We start from the raw sequence: 15,976 nt of genomic DNA on the forward strand, positions 1-15,976 counted from the left end.
AAATGTTCATTCACCGTATGTATAATGTGAATGAGCGTGTGTATGCGCATGTGTGTGTGTGTGTGTGTGTGTGTGTGTAAACACCTGTTGTTCTCGTCGCTCCCTTCGACCTAATTTCCAACGCTACGTGATCCGAACTTTAACTTTAATATTTCATAACTTTCCGTGAAAGCGCGCATCGCGGAGGCATCAGACGCCACGAGTCGCATTTACATAATCCAAAATTTTCCTGATCTCCACGTATTCTCCACGTATTTTTCGAGAGATCGGAGGATCCCGCTGTTCGAATCGCGGCCCATGAAAATCCGCCGATTCGCGCGACTACGCCATACGCTCTCACACACGCCGCGAGGAAATTCGAATGACAAAATGGCGCCGCGGAGGAAGAGCGTTCAAACGTCGCACAGGTCGTCGAACGACGTTTGCTACAAGGAGAACAATTATTTGTGCTGCCTCAACGACTATCAGACGAGGGTTCGCAGGCGGGAGAGCCTCAGATATGCCAGGAGTCACGCGGTGAGTCCGAGTCGGCGGATCGCCCGGCGGTCTCGCGATCTCGCGACCGGCCGCGGCGTGTGTCCGTTGACGTTTTTAAAAGCCACTTTGCGTCCTGCCTCGTGGAGATTTTTCCCAGCTCGGTGGACTCGCAGATGCGACGGGTGACGATTCAGACCTCGGGAGACTCGCTGCGCGTCGAAAAGATGCGAGTCGGCAAGCACGTGACGAATGAAATAGGTTATGCTTGAGCTTGGCGAACTCATGAAACACATCCTGTACTTCTACATTTGAAAAAAACACACTGAAAAATCATAATCGCGTAAAGTTTGTGCCGTTTGCATCGTGTGTACGTATAAGGTTCTCATCGGGATAAAAAAAAAGTAATTGTAATGTCTGTTACATCTGTTTTTTGAAAAATGTTTAAATTGAAATATTTGAATAACACAGAATAAGTTGAATTATTTATTTTAAGAGTGAAGAAGCTGCCTTTCTCATTCGGCGTATCGTCTTGAATTTTAATTTATAATATCAACGAAGAAACTAGCATTTATGTTTGTACAGAACTTTATATGTATACCTATAGTATACAATTTTATTTACGTAATAATTACGAGATCTTGAATGTATGGTACATATATTGCAAATAATTATGCATGGATTTTAAATATCATCAAAATGTCGAGTGTCGTAACTCAGAATTAATTCATTCTGGTTTCCACGAGTTTCCAGTGCTCCGAGATATCTCAGCGTTACGATATTTGACAATCGCGTTTACGTCGACGTAAACGGAAAATAATTGTCCGCAATTATTAACAATGAGGGAACTGGACGGCGGTAATAACGGCTTCGACGGCGAGACGCCGCGATCAGAGACGAAGGGCAGCACACCAGCGGCGTTTGATACGTTTTCAACGCTTCTGCGAGCAGCGGCTACTATTTCGTGTAGATAATTACGCGATAATTGCTTCAACGCGTCCGACAAAAACGTAAAAGTCAGCGGATATGCTCCCGAGGCGTGGGCGATCCTCCGTCTCTCCGTGCTCGCTCGCCCCGCTCGCTCATTCAATCTATTGTCAGAAGCGCCGATGGTCTCCCTCCCTCTTCTCTCGCCCGCCCCCGCTTGCCACCTCCTCCCCCCGCCACCCTGGCGGATTTGCCGCGTGTGGTGTGGTGCGACGTGCGTTGGTGCGTAGCGCTGGTGCGTTCTGTTGATGCTTACGCAGTGTCGAATGGTCGGAGCGTCATTCAGTATTAAGTCGGGTACTCCCGGGGACGGTGCCTCCCGCTTCTTTTCTCCCTCTAGCTTTTTCCTTCGCGACGCTAGCCAGCACCAGCACCAGTTTCTCGCGCCCGCAGATTATTTTCGTTCGACTAATTACGTGCGCGCGCGGTCTCTCTGTCTCTAGTCCGATCACTCCGATCTGCTCCGATCTCTAGTCGTGCCGCGCGACCGGTTTTGTTAAATCTCCAGTGATCCCCAGCGCCGGATGATTATCCCTTTGCCCGATAACCCCCGTACCCCACGTGGCGCGCACGGGATGCCCGATTGTTCGGAAAACCAACGACGATTCGCGAAACCGTAGAGGAGGAAGGGAGAGAAAGGAGGAAAAGGAAGACGTCGCTTCTTTTTTTTCCCCCTCGATAGTGGTGAATCACGACGTGTGATTGGGCGTAGTGCGTAGACCATCACCACCACCGGAAACGGGAAAGGGTAAATTTGGTGGTGAAGTAGCGGGCAACACAAGGCGGACGTGTTGAGAGGCAGGAACGGTGCTCTGTCTCTTGTTTGTCTACCGCGCGCGCGGAGGCGCGGAGTGCCGTCACGGCTTATTTTGTAGCTAACGGAAAAACGTAGGACGACCCGCGCACTGATCCAAACGACGCCGTCGACCGCTGTGTCGGTGCGACACTTGTGCGACGTTCGCGTTTTGAAAAGAGAAGAGGTCGGAGCTGACAGAGAAGACCCTTGGAGTCCTTGGACGATGTGAAAACAATATTTTTCGTCTCACCTCAAATTTAGAGGTCAAGGTTTACAGAACGCTTATTGCGTACCGTCCCCAGAATTGTGGACGGAGAGCTTTGGAGGAAAGAGAAGTCCCCCCCCCTCTTCGTCTACCTTGACTCGAATATCTCTCGAAGGAAAAAAACGGAAGACGACCTTCTTTCTTCTTCTGCATCTGTTCGGGACCCTTCCCGGGTCAAGGCGTCGGAGAAATAAACCAGCCGATCGCGCGATAATCCCGGCCCGTGCGAAATTGTTCGCTTGCCGACGGGCATTGTACCGTGAAATTATATCCCTGGAAGAAGGCGGAAGCGTAATCCTGGACGATCCATGATCGCCGGTCTGCGACGATGCGCCTTCGATATCGGTCTCAAGTCGTCGTCGGGATCATTGGAGTAGTCTCGGAGCACTTGGCCATCAGGGGGTCGACGCGCAACTCGAGCGACGAGAGTAGCAACGTGCGTTGAAAGGAAGAAACAACAAGGAAAATAGAGGAAAGATGAACTCCTGCTTCCCACATTTGGCGATACTGAATCCGCGGAATGCGAACAAATCGAGAGACCGGCTCAACGACGAGTGCAACGTCGTAAACGCCGAGGACACCCGGATGCGATCGAGGACTCCGACGTTACCGGGAAAAAATGACGTCTTCCATGACTTGGATTTGTATTACGTTCGACAGATCGCACGGAACTCGAAGGTAGGACTTAGGAGTCTCGATTGCGTTCGACGATTCATGATTAATCATGATTATACGTATCTTGATCATTTCGCTGAACCAGAAATATCGTATTTCTGAAAATACGATTTAATCCTCGGTTGTTATCTCTTTTTTGAACATTTTTTTTCAGGTTTGTTTAACGCGACGCCACTCAAAAAGTTAATTTTTTATAATGAAACGTTCTACAACGTTTAAATTTAATTCGAGAATTTTCTCTAATATAAGGACCAGAGAACGTCCTTAAACTGTTGATTTTTGAAACAGCATGTTTGAAAATTGGTTGGGGTCATTTCGATCTCGCGTGACAACCGTTAATGTTATTGATTTCACAGGCGATCACAAAGGATGACTACGACCAAGTTGTTAATTAATTTAATCAAGCGATCGAGTTATCAAGAAACATTACCGCGATATCTCGTTAAGGTGGATGGGATTATAAATTTTTTGCTGCCTGACACGTGGGAGGGAGAGATTAGATTAGGTGGAGCGAATTATATAGCAATTTCTGCCCGGTTGAATCGATCGCCGATCAAGTTGATCGGTGCTTTATGTTAGTCGAAGTCGCTCTTACACGTTTAATCCACGTCAAATTCGTGCGAAGGGGAGTTGAGTTATTGTACGTGAGTGGCTGCCAACGTTTCCTCGCGTTCGTTGTTCGTATTTTTAGATGTCGCATGTGGATATATCACGTCGCTCGGACGTACGGATGGCGATGTTAAACGGATTTGAAATCTCAATCGAGATTGGCGTCCCGAGTAGGTATTTCCTGGCGATTTACGGCGAATCGATGAAGTCTCTCGGTGAAAATTCTGTGTACCTACCTATCAAATATTTATTACTCACACGCACGTTTGTCACTTTATATGTCTCTTACCGTTTCATTTCGACACAGCGAGTCAATACCCAGCATTGGTTTTACGACTCGTCGCGGGCTATGAAGCTGTTGCTCCTTCGGTGGAGATTCACGCGTGAAAGGAAGATGAACGCGCGTCGCGTGCGGTGACCATTACAGGCACACGGGGGTATTGGATTTCTGGCGACTATTTTCGGCAGACAAGCCGGCGGGAAAGTGCTTGGCGACGCGGGAGAAAGCGATATTGAGAGGGAAACACGTATAGGGACACGAAACGAGGGGCAACGAAAACGACGGGAGCGAGAGAAGCCGTGACAAGATTACGTATTGTACAAGCGGAATGAGAGGAAAATGTTTCGCGCTGACGAAGCTTCGTTAACGCCGACGACGGCGCACAAGGTGCATCGCGCGCGTCCGAGCGCCTGGTCCGAGGGAAAAATCTTGAGAGAAAAGTCGAGGGAGGATTAAACACATTTAATACACGCGCACGCACACACAGGCGCAGAATGAGTCTCGCGCGAATTGTGTTACATCGTATTTACGTGAACTCATTTGTCGCACGGCGCGCTTCAACGAGTTTCATCAAGACTCGTTACAGCACTGGCGACAGAGGTCAGGGATTAAATGTGGCCGCGGTTGCCCTTGCGCCGTTGCAAAATTCCTATTCGCGACCGACGGCGGAATATACACGTGGAATATATTCCCCGATAGATTGCATCGCGGGGCCGTGGCCGGCGTAAGGATGTGTCACGGTAACGTTAGCGGAATACGAATTCGCTCGATGCGCGCAATGAATCATCTCTCTCTCTCCATTATTGATTTTACTGATGCGTGCGTTATTTTCGGATCATACGCCTCATTCGGGCATCGCGGAAAATTAACGGACGCGTGCTAAAAGCGAGAGAGCGAGAAGAAAATCTCGAAAGACGGAAATTTGACATTTAATTTATCTTACATAAGATATGAGATATATTATACAGTCGAATATATTTTACATAAGAGATGTATATTGACCCCCCGTCTGTACGTGCAGGTACGGTGTTCGAACCAAAATATCTGCTCGTAATTGTAAAACTTGCAAGCCTGCCAGAAAATATTAAATAAACTATGATTATTGAATAGACTATAAAATCATCAATTACAATAGAGACAGATGTTTTGTGAATTTTTGCAGATTTTTCCAAGTAATTTAAGGTAAAGAAAAATAGCGTCAAATGTGACGCGCCTATAATACGGCGCAAAAAAAGTATACAGACGGAGGGTTAATGCATAACAGAATATTTATATTTAATAAGTAAGAGGGGAAAAAAACATTGAAGAAATTAAACTCTTGGACGCACGATTCTTCCGAGCGCGTATCGTGTAGGGTCAAATGTGATCTCGTGCGAGCCGACTATAAAGCGGTAGCCGCGGATCGATATCCCCATGATGTTAGCGTGGTTTCCCGAGGGTAGGAAGGAGGAGCACAAGCGAGAGCCAATTTGTCGAGGTGAACGTCACCCCCTCGTGCATTCGCCCACTTCCCCGAAGAGCCGTTATTTCAGTCCGTTTCTGCGTTCAGCTACCAGCAGCGTCGCGAGAGAGCCGCGCCGATTTATTTACGCTTTCGCGAAGCGTTTGTTTCTCGCCTTCAAGTGGAATTCCCATTCACCTGGTCCCTCCGTGTCGTGCGCGACCGGCTAACGTAAACGCGGCGACGAAACTCCGCTTTTTTACATGTCGAAATCTCAAAAACGGACGAGTGAGAAGACCACGTTCTCCCAGGTTGCTGTTTATATACTTCATGTATATATATACACGTGATGTACTTTACATATTTATGTATACTTGTAAAGAGCGTACAGTTAGAAAGTTCTACGATTCTGAGGTACGTTACACGGAATTACGGAGTTTTCAAATCGTACGTGTTTTAAGTCGGTCTACGGATATCTCGGAAAGACTCGTAAAATGAGTAAAACGATTCGTCCGCAAAATGTGTAAGACGTTTCGTTAGGTATGTAACCTGATGCCGTGAACGCGTGATGAGGCCACGTGCTGGCCAGCCAGTCGTTTTATCGCTGACACTTGGATTTTTCTCCGATCGTAACTATCGGTCGCTCCTTCCTTCTTTTTTTTCTTGTTTACGCCCGTATAATCAGCACCCGGTGCGGACACCGGTGCTGAGATTACGCTTCCTACAACCGTATGCGAGTATGCGAGTGGGTCTTCAAATAGCTGTTTAAAAATTCGATGATTATTCTGACGAGATTTTCGCGACTGAGCCGACGAATCCGACGATGCGCGAATCCATTTTGCTAAAACACTAAAGGCTGAATTATGCGTGTTGCAGGAGCATGATCTCGAGCAGAAGATCGAGGTGGAAATCAAGATGAGAGAAGGCTCGGCGAGACTTCTGGCAGCTGCGAAGCATCGCGCCCAGAGCTTAGAAGCCGCCAAGGCGTTGCTTACGTCCAACGAGAGGATGTCGGTCTACATGGCGGAATTGCAAACCCGCCGCCGCGAATCCGTTAAACAACCGTGGTTCGTTTGTACATTTTGTTTCTTATAAATAATGAGAGGAGAACTCTATACCTGTATTGTATTTTATCACTATATCTAACGATAATTGCGCGTTTTCAGCATTTCTGGAAGTACAGGCAAGTTGTCGATCTCGGATCTTAGGATACCGTTAATGTGGAGAGACTCCGATCACTTCAAGAATCGCGGCGATCATCGTCGGTTCGCTGTATTCTGCTTGGCACGATTGGGCACAGAGATCCACGACACCTCCTTGCTATGCCCGATCGACAGAGCTCATACGGACCTTAGTTTTCCCGACGTCTTGATATTGTAAGTTTCGATGATGTATCGTCCTCGTACTAAACTTAGTTTGAGGCAAGAACAAGTTGAAAGTATTCATAATCGTGCTACTGAAAGAACGTGCATAACGATCTTATAATTGTAAATTTTCGTGTCTGCTTTCAGTAATAATGTGCCAGCCCAATTTGAGTTAGTTTTAGAAATATATAGCCACGTTTTGCAAGAGGACTTAAGTATCGCCAGCACGCCGAGAAGAATAAAAAAGACGATTCATTCATCGATCTCGAAAACTGTCGGCAAGAAGCTCGCCGCTTCGCTTCGCGATGAATTCGGCTCCGCTAAATCGTGAGTCTCCTCATAAATAGATAAATCGACCATGTTTGGCATGTTTCCGCCCATAAGCGAGAATTTTCAATATATCTCATTTTCAGTGGACCACACTTCGATTTGGTAGCTCGCGCAAAACTGACTTTAGATGACACGGACGATAATACTCACACGCACGACCTCACTATTAATAGCGTCGGTAAGTTGTGCAAGAAACTCGGCGTATTTCGAAATACTTATATTGTGATTGTTTTCCTTCAGAGAATAAGTATCACTCCTTGCCGCTTTTCGGTCATTTTTGCTGTCGATTGGCGGTACAGCCAGAATGTATCAATAAGGAAATGTGCATTGGCAATGTGAAAGTAGATGGTCAGAATTATTGGGCACGTCTGCAAGGATTTTGTATAAAAATGTGGGAATCAAAGAAGCATGCGGAAGAAGGTCAAAATCCGGAGCACATGATACCTGTTAACAAAGTTAGTATCTTCATATATACATAGACATCCCTTACACACGTGCTTAATTTTATTTAAATAAATTTTTTTTCATCTGTTTGTAGAGAACAATCATTCAACCGTCCAAAACTTCCGGCAAAGAGCTTTTAATAAATAATTCTGGCAACAGTATGGAGAAACTGTTGCCGATTAAATTTGAATCAAAGGAGGAAGCTCAAAAATGGTCGAGGATTTTATTGGCGCATGTTAAGGATCATTCGCGGTGGAAACATGCCGCGGAAGTAATTCAAAGGGTGTCTAGCATTGAAAGCACGAGAAATTCTTTTATCAGTAATAAAAGACAAGGCTCCTTATACGACGAGACACCTTTAATAGGTAAATGCACAAGTCATTGTGTAGCTTCAAAAATTATAAAAATTTGATAAACGACGCTTCACACAGAAGAGTATATCGTTTGTTAATTAATATTTCTTTTCATTGCAGAATCAATCCCATCGGATTACACATCCGCGAGACCTACTGTACAAACGATCTTTGATCTCACACCTAGTACTAGTCTAAGCAGTTGTAGTTCCACGAATAGCCTAACAAGCTTACGTTCGCGTTCATTGAGTATCAGCGGTGTATTCAAACAAGGTGCCATTTCTTTAAAGCCCCACTTAACTTCTGCTAATAAAAAGGCATAACGATTTTATAATTCTTTCCGAAGAATCAACAAATACCGAATTATTGATGCGCGAGAATAAATATACTAGAATTTTTTGACGCGGAGATTGATGTACATGTATGTTTAAACACTTTAATTGGTAATTGAGATAGAGAAAAGATTGATAGAATATAATTTCTCAGGTTTAAGAGAGTTAATACAGTCTGTATTAAGAGACTTATTGCTGGGAAGATTTTAATTAGGCTGAAAGTGTAATATATATCGATTAAGGTAATTCGGTATGTATGGAAAGTTTTTTTGAATAGAGTTATACCACAGGTTATACAGTACAAAAGATATTGATTAAACATTTTCCCTTTTTTTTTCTTTTCTACTTTTATAACGCGAAACTGTATATGTATATCGCTAAAAATACAAGCCTATATATATATATATATATAATGCGTTTATGATTTGTTAGAAAATGTATAAGAACATTGCAATATTTAGTACGGCTGTAAGAAGATATATATGTATGATATATATATTTAATATAATAATAATACATGACCATATGCGTATATTTACCTAAACAAAACTTGCTTTTTTAAAAACCCTAATTTCTGTACACGCGATTTAAAAGAAAGATTTCAGCGAAACTTATTGAATTATTTTTCTTATGCAATATATCGACATGATAAAATTAAGGATATTTGTAATGAAGATATCTGCTTACGATTTGCATCAATAATTGTAAATAGATATATTTTCATAAGTAAAATTATTAATTTAAATACATTTTTCTCGATGTATCAAATTACATGGAAAAAAAGAGATATTCATTTTCATATTAGGTACAGTGTACTCGACATAATTGAGCGCAGGTAGCTCGCACATATACTACAGCAGATATTTAATGGTACTTGTGAATACAGCGTACTATTAATTTCAATTCGACCTCGGTATCATGACAAATCCTATAACCATGCAAACAATAGTAAACGCTTGAGCACCAACCCGAGCGCGCATCATGTACTGTTGCATTTGCTCCTTTCCCTTGACAAAACTAACAAGTCCAACAGTCAGGGCTGCGGTAGTCGCCAACGCTCCTGGAAATGCAAATATATGGAAAATAGTGGGCATTAAAGATAAACTTTGATCAAACTCTGATTAACTTAAAAAGTTAACTCGCCAAGAAATATCTGCAGTATTTTGTCTTTTAGTGTGACACATGAGAAGAAAGATTAGATTATGAACGACGAATTATGCAATTTCATAATATAATTAACCAGACTAATGTAAGTTAATCAGACTTTCGATCGACACGTTTCGACAAATGTTTGTTAAATAAATCTGTGCCCGTAATCGAAAGGCTGTTCAAAACACAGAAGCATTTTGAGCAGCCATCGACGAGAGTAACAAGCGACAAGCGCGGCTATTTTTGCCCAGATGTGCGAGTCCAGTTTCTCTCATTCTCGTTTCTCGTCCGAGATCAGAAAGATTTGGCCATAAGTTCTACCCCGGCACGCGGAATATAGGTTAAGTTTACCTATCGGTACGAGCGGATTCTCTTTCGTTTTACGTTTCGCCTTCTGCCATATCGTCTCGGTAACGTAACTGCTGTCCAGATCTTCCCGTACCTTCACCCAGTCCAGTTCGTCATTCGGAATTGTGCCTGCCATAACCGCGGTCGTTTCGCAAATAAATAAACAGATAAGGTGTAGGTCTCACGTCAAAGTCCGCCTTCGCGGCACCGAGCTCATGTCAGTGGACCACGTGCGAAGGAGCGTAAGCTGTCGCGATCGATAACGATTACGTTAAACCGATAACACGTGGATAACGATGCGTTAATCGGTCTTCGGTGAAACACGATGAGAAAACGTAACCGGGCTAATCTCCCTCCCTCGCCGATCCTCTTCCGAGATCGGTAGCGTCATTCGGTGTGTCTTTATACGGAAGTCGGGACACACGTCAGCCGTCAGCCGCTTTCAGAAAGAGAGAGAGAGGGAAAGTGACGCTCTCTTGATGCTCCGAGCTCCGAATTGACATTGCAAGTGCATGCGTGTAAGTGTAATTCGCGATCGCTCGAGGAGCTTGACTTGACCCTTTAAACCGCCCCATGTGCGGACTCGTAAACGAAAAAATGAACGCGCAGCAGGTAGTGGAGGAGCTGACGCAGGTCTGCATTCAGATGCGCTTCCACCTGGACGACTTGACAGAACGGAGGGAAAAGGAAACGTTGATCCTAAAGCATGTCAAGCGGTATGAAAACAGTGGTGCGGAGGTTCACGATTTCCCAAAAGGTATCTATCGACTGTCTGTCTGGGTCGCACGAAGAGAGTTCCCTGCATTCTTTCTTGTGTTCCACTTTGCAAACAGCTAATTAGAAATAAACGAACATTTTATGTGTTATAGAAAAGTGGCTAGTCATTGCCATTGTAAATTTCACAATTTTGCGAGTTAGAAGTAAATGTATAATTACCTTTGGCAGAGGAAGACTGATCATCATTATAGTTGTAATTTTTAACTAACTGTATATGTTACCACAGGCTTGGAATGGTTCAATGTGTCGGAGGGATTGTCCCTGGCGCAGCATCTGAAGGGAAAGATCGTGCTTTTGGACTTTTTCACGTACTGCTGCATCAATTGCATGCACGTTTTGGCCGAGCTGGAAGAGGTTGAGAAGAAAATTTCTGTAGAGGATGGCCTCGTGGTGGTGAGTAACGTTCCTATTACAAGAAGGAACTTGCGAGAGATAGATAAGATTGTATATCCGATGACTAATAACTTTTCCGTTCAGATCGGTGTTCATAGCGCAAAATTCACAAACGAGCGCAGTTCGAAGAATGTCTTATCCGCCGTGCAGAGATATAATATCATGCATCCTGTGGTAAATGACGTAACGTTAAGAATGTGGCACGATATGGGAATAACGTGTTGGCCTAGTCTGATTATGTTAGGTATGAAACAATCTACGAACTCTCTCTCTCTTGGTTCTTTTTTCTATAAATAATTACATATCACAGCTGTGTCTACATTTATTTCAGGACCTAGCGGTCAACCGCTGGCTGTTTTTGTGGGTGAAGATCACAGAGATGAAATACTATTGTATACAAAAGTGGCAATAGCACATTTCAGATCCTTGAATAAAATGTCGAGTCACGGTCTTCCGTTGAAACCGGCGCATCATCTTTTACCATCTTCTAAAGATGGTCTGCTGTTTCCCGGCAAACTAACAGTTTTTCAGTCGGAACAAGAGACGAAGCTAGTCATATCCGATAGCGGTAACAACAGAATTGTAATTACAAATGAGCACGGGAGAGTGGAGCACGTTGTAGGTGGATGCAGCCAAGGTTTTAAAGACGGCGATTTCAAAAATGCTAGATTTAATTCACCCCAGGGGGTCTGTGTGCTTAATAATATTATCTACGTCGCGGATAATAATAACCATGCCATTAGGAAAGTAAGAAAACAATTTTTTTATTATTGTAATCCACAACGTTGATTCGCTGTATCTATTCTCGATGTTAATCACGTTTTAGATAGACCTGACCGAAAAAACTGTATCCACCATAGCTGGTACTGGCTCACAAGGTTGCGATCGAAACGGTGGAAAACGCGGCACTGATCAAGCTTTATCATCTCCTTGGGACGTGGCAATTTATCTTCACGAGTTTAAAGGCACCTTAGTGCCGGTCTTGTTAATCGCCATAGCGGGTTCCCATCAGATCTGGGCGCTGTTTTTGGAAGATACCATTTGGTGGAAGGAAAAGTGAGACATTATTTACGTAATCAATACGCCATCTTATTCACGTTATTACGCATTTGTGTGAACTATATTTTTTGACTATGATTTTCGAACATTTAATTTAACAATTAATTTCGGCTTTTTATAGTTCATACAGATAAAGAAAATGTATGTGTGAAGTACACGAAGCGTTTCTTCCGCTTAGAAATTAATGTTTGTTGAGAAAAGTGATATTCTCAATAGAATCTCTTCGTATTTTAGAAAGTACATAGCGGGCACGTGTGCTGCTATTGTCGGAAGTGGCCGGGAGGAAAATCGCAACAACAGTTATCCGCATGCCGCGGGACTGGCGCAACCCTCTGGCATCGCGGTCGTTCAGGAACGTAAAGTTGCGTTTTTGGCGGACAGCGAAAGCAGCGCTATCAGACGGTTGCATTTAGATAGCGGTCAAGTATCCGGCGTTTGTGGAGGGGATAAAAATCCAGCGGTTTGTCTTTTCTCACTTTACGTTTGTGTATATTAATAAGATAGCTTTAGACAGCTCGTTCCGTATGTGAACAAGCGTCAGCTTTCGTTTGAAATGTTTGAATAACAGCGAAGAACCAAAAGAACGATAATATTTATCTTACCAGAATTTTTAAATTTAACTTGCATTGTAGAACTTGCATTCTTTTGGAGATGTAGACGGAAAGGCACATTCGGCGAAACTTCAACATCCATTGGGAGTAACGTGGAATCACTTGGATAAACAAATTTACGTGGCTGATACTTACAATCATAAAATTAAACGCGTAGATACTGCGACGGGGCACTGCAAGACATTGTTTGGCGCTGGAAAACCCGAGCGTGCATTTACCGTAAGTATCGTAATGTTTTTTTGAAAAGATAGTTATTTAAAAAAAAAAACGCTTTGTAATCTGTTAAAATAACTTTTTAGTTCAATGAACCGAGTGGTCTTGCTGTCAGTCCAGACGGTAATATTCTTTATATAGCAGATACCAATAATCACGCTCTTAAGATTATTGATCTGAAAAACGAGAAGATTTCAACCGTAAGTATACATATATCTAGCTTTAGAATCGCTTTCAAAAAATAAATTTGTTTTATTAGATATAAAAAAAATATAGCTTTATAAGTAATAAATTATGTGAATTTATTAGTTTTATTTTCATGAAAATTAACATTCTACTTGGAATATTTTTTACGGGATATCGTATGAAACACTAGCATAAATTTTCTTAACTTTATTTTTCAGATGGCTATCGTATCTAGACGCGATTCAAATAGAAATACCGACAAGGTGTTTGCTTTCGATACAGCAGTAAATACATGCGGTGGAGAACTAAATGTTTCGTTTAACATCGTATTTACGAACGATTTGAAATTAAATGTAGACGCACCGCAAGAATGGCAGGTGTCTTTGCCTACAAATGCGTGGACGGCGAAATCTTTGACGGGTAGACTTTCGACTCCTATATCGGTGAAACTTCCCAAAGAAGAAACGCGCGGTCAATTGCGTGTCACATTAAACATAATGGCTTGCACCGCGGACACGTGTGTACCACTAAAACTTTCTGTATTGTTCAACGTACAACGAAGAACAGATGCGCCGACAGTTGTGACTGAAGAGAAAGAACTCGTCATTGGTTAGGAAAATGCGTTCTACGCTCTTGACATATGTCGAAAAGTGTAAACGCGCATGTTGCATAATATTTTTAAGATATTAAATTTTGGAAATGTATTTAATATAAGTATTTAATATGTTTATAACAAGAGAGTAATGGTTATATTACTATACATATATTTTATGAAATTTTATATATTACTTTTATTTTGTGTATCAATTTGTATTCAATCCTTAATATCTATATTTCTTCTATAATTTTTTAATCGTTCTTTTAAGCACAATTGTGCTTTATCCATCATGTCACGTTTATCAGCGAGCGAGTATCTTGCAAATTTTGTCAATCTTAAACAATATAATTAGAACAAATTGATTATGATATATTACATTAAATAATACTTTATTGTAATTATATTATTTAATTTTAAATTGTATTTTAAAATATTTGTATATTTATGAGACTATTTTATATATACAATATATATAAGCACTTTTTGAACATTTTGTTTAATTTATTATAATTCAGAGAGAAAGAAAAAATAAAGTCAATAAAATCAATCTATGTTTACGCGGAATTTTACTCTTATTTTAAATTTATATAGGTATGCAACTACAACTACAATCTTATACCGATATACCTTTGCCACCAATTTTCCGCTTCGTCGTCTTGCGAGACATGCGGTAGCGTTGCAAAATCCGCCGCTCCCGATTGCCAATATTCGCGCAACCATTCCTGATGACCAGTCGGCTCTGACCAGCCTTTTCGGCAATTTTTCTTTATCCATGCACTTTCTGTCGCCGTTGGAATCTGGAGTATCTTGTAAGTTATAAAATTTAAATATATATTACCTCCTATATATTACCTATCTCACGAAAATAAATAAATAAATAATCTGTATCGTTTATATCTTTATCTCGCTATCGAGAGGTATTTTTACTTTTTTACAATTACGATAGGATGTTACGCAATTGCTATCTGGGTCGAATATCCCAGCACCGGTATCGTAGCAAAACGGAGGAATAATTTTAGTGGGCTGATCATTGGTTTTCAGTACCTCTCCGGCTGGTTTCAGTCCGTTTACCATGCACTTGTAAAATCTGAAATATTTTTATGATTCGTCACGAGTATAAGTATGGAACAGGATGAATTCTCGTTTAGGCATACTACTTATTATAAGAGTCGGCTAACCGCCTATCGGGATATACGCAATAATCCCATCCGTTTTCTCTATACGCTAAACCGTCCGCAAACGTGTAACGTCTCTGCACCATTCTTCCGCGAATCCAAACACCATCCATTCTTTGTCCACGTGGCCAGTACATACTTCCGTGACCATGAAGCATACCTTTCCGGAATTCTCCCTCTAATACAACTTCTGAACGGACAAGAATTAATCAGCGCTAATTAATTCCAAGGTGATCTTGTACGATCCTAATACCTTGATGAAAATATTTTGCTAAAAGTGCTATGAAGTCGATGAAAAATGAAATAGTAACAAGTTATTGAAAAATTATTAAATATATTTCAAAATCAATAATAATTTTCCTTAGGTAATGTAATGGAATACTGTGAAATACAAGGAAAGTTAAATTATACTATTAAAGAGTAATAACAAAATTTCTTTTATGTCAGGTATCATGAAATCTACTGAATTTAAATAAAAATTGAATTTTTACTGAAATATTGATGGAATAATAATGAAATGGGGTCTGAATTTAACTTAAAACTAAATTTTTATTAAAATATTGATGAAGTAATGATGAAATGGGGTCAATTGGGAGAGAATTTCAGTAAAATTTTCATTATATTTTGCAGTAAAACATTTCCATCAGGGTAGCGATCTCAATTCCGCGCTTGAGAAACGTTAGATATTTAAAATAGCCGAAATTGACTAACTGTAAGGCGTGACATATCTGCCGATGCCCGTCATGTCGATCGCATCCCACGTTCCCTCGTATTTACTTCCGGTGATAAATCGGGTCTCCCGTAACATTTCTATTTCTGCCTTTCCGTCATCATTTTCCATCGTCATGCTTGATATGTGATGCGTCACGCTTCTATATATCAGCAGTTAAAAGATCGACTTCGATTCGGTTTAATCGCCGATCGAGCTAATCGGAGTTTGGCCGGAGTCGCCTTTTTAGGGTAACTACGATCAAGCTCTTAACTTAACCGGCGATTAACTCATCAGCTAATACCTATTATTTCGTTAAATAATACCAGGTGGACAGAATTATCAATTTTTTTGTTGTTTGCATGGAAGAAAGATTAAATTAGGGGCAGCGAATAATATTCTTTTAAG

At 41.7% G+C, this 15,976-nt stretch overlaps 4 protein-coding genes across 9 annotated transcripts; 2 read left to right on the plus strand and 2 right to left on the minus strand.

Annotated features, from left to right (window-relative positions):
• The first annotated feature begins 354 nt into the window (after positions 1-354).
• On the plus strand, positions 355-8,644 carry LOC139813942 (rhotekin). Of its 6 annotated transcripts, none has more exons than XM_071779834.1 (8): positions 355-516; positions 6,404-6,594; positions 6,694-6,903; positions 7,039-7,218; positions 7,305-7,399; positions 7,462-7,676; positions 7,760-8,030; positions 8,139-8,644. In XM_071779834.1, exons 1-8 carry the CDS (start codon positions 370-372, stop codon positions 8,339-8,341), a joined length of 1,512 nt encoding a protein of 503 aa, XP_071635935.1. In that variant the 5' UTR covers positions 355-369; the 3' UTR covers positions 8,342-8,644. The 6 variants fall into 6 exon arrangements, with proteins under 6 accessions (XP_071635935.1, XP_071635936.1, XP_071635940.1 ...); XM_071779835.1 differs by lacking the exon at positions 355-516 and adding an exon at positions 1,697-3,200; XM_071779839.1 differs by lacking the exon at positions 355-516 and adding an exon at positions 5,420-5,563.
• A 395-nt stretch (positions 8,645-9,039) lies between these two features.
• On the minus strand, positions 9,040-10,215 carry LOC139813948 (HIG1 domain family member 2A, mitochondrial). The gene is made up of 2 exons (XM_071779848.1): positions 9,851-10,215; positions 9,040-9,410 (listed from the first exon to the last, which is right to left on the minus strand). The coding sequence occupies exons 1-2, from the start codon at positions 9,981-9,983 to the stop codon at positions 9,250-9,252; spliced, it is 294 nt and encodes a 97-aa protein (XP_071635949.1). The 5' UTR covers positions 9,984-10,215; the 3' UTR covers positions 9,040-9,249.
• A 134-nt stretch (positions 10,216-10,349) lies between these two features.
• Positions 10,350-14,172, plus strand: LOC139813941 (NHL repeat-containing protein 2). The gene is made up of 9 exons (XM_071779833.1): positions 10,350-10,604; positions 10,851-11,017; positions 11,102-11,261; positions 11,349-11,764; positions 11,844-12,073; positions 12,311-12,536; positions 12,709-12,906; positions 12,987-13,100; positions 13,305-14,172. The coding sequence occupies exons 1-9, from the start codon at positions 10,421-10,423 to the stop codon at positions 13,698-13,700; spliced, it is 2,091 nt and encodes a 696-aa protein (XP_071635934.1). The 5' UTR covers positions 10,350-10,420; the 3' UTR covers positions 13,701-14,172.
• LOC139813950 (MORN repeat-containing protein 5) lies at positions 13,882-15,746 on the minus strand. The gene is made up of 5 exons (XM_071779849.1): positions 15,571-15,746; positions 14,863-15,049; positions 14,612-14,771; positions 14,312-14,490; positions 13,882-14,018 (listed from the first exon to the last, which is right to left on the minus strand). Exons 1-5 carry the CDS (start codon positions 15,704-15,706, stop codon positions 13,901-13,903), a joined length of 780 nt encoding a protein of 259 aa, XP_071635950.1. The 5' UTR covers positions 15,707-15,746; the 3' UTR covers positions 13,882-13,900.
• Between the last annotated feature and the right edge of the window lie 230 nt (positions 15,747-15,976).

This window comes from Temnothorax longispinosus, chromosome 5, assembly GCF_030848805.1.
Source record: "Temnothorax longispinosus isolate EJ_2023e chromosome 5, Tlon_JGU_v1, whole genome shotgun sequence".
Classification (NCBI taxonomy): domain Eukaryota; kingdom Metazoa; phylum Arthropoda; class Insecta; order Hymenoptera; family Formicidae; genus Temnothorax; species Temnothorax longispinosus.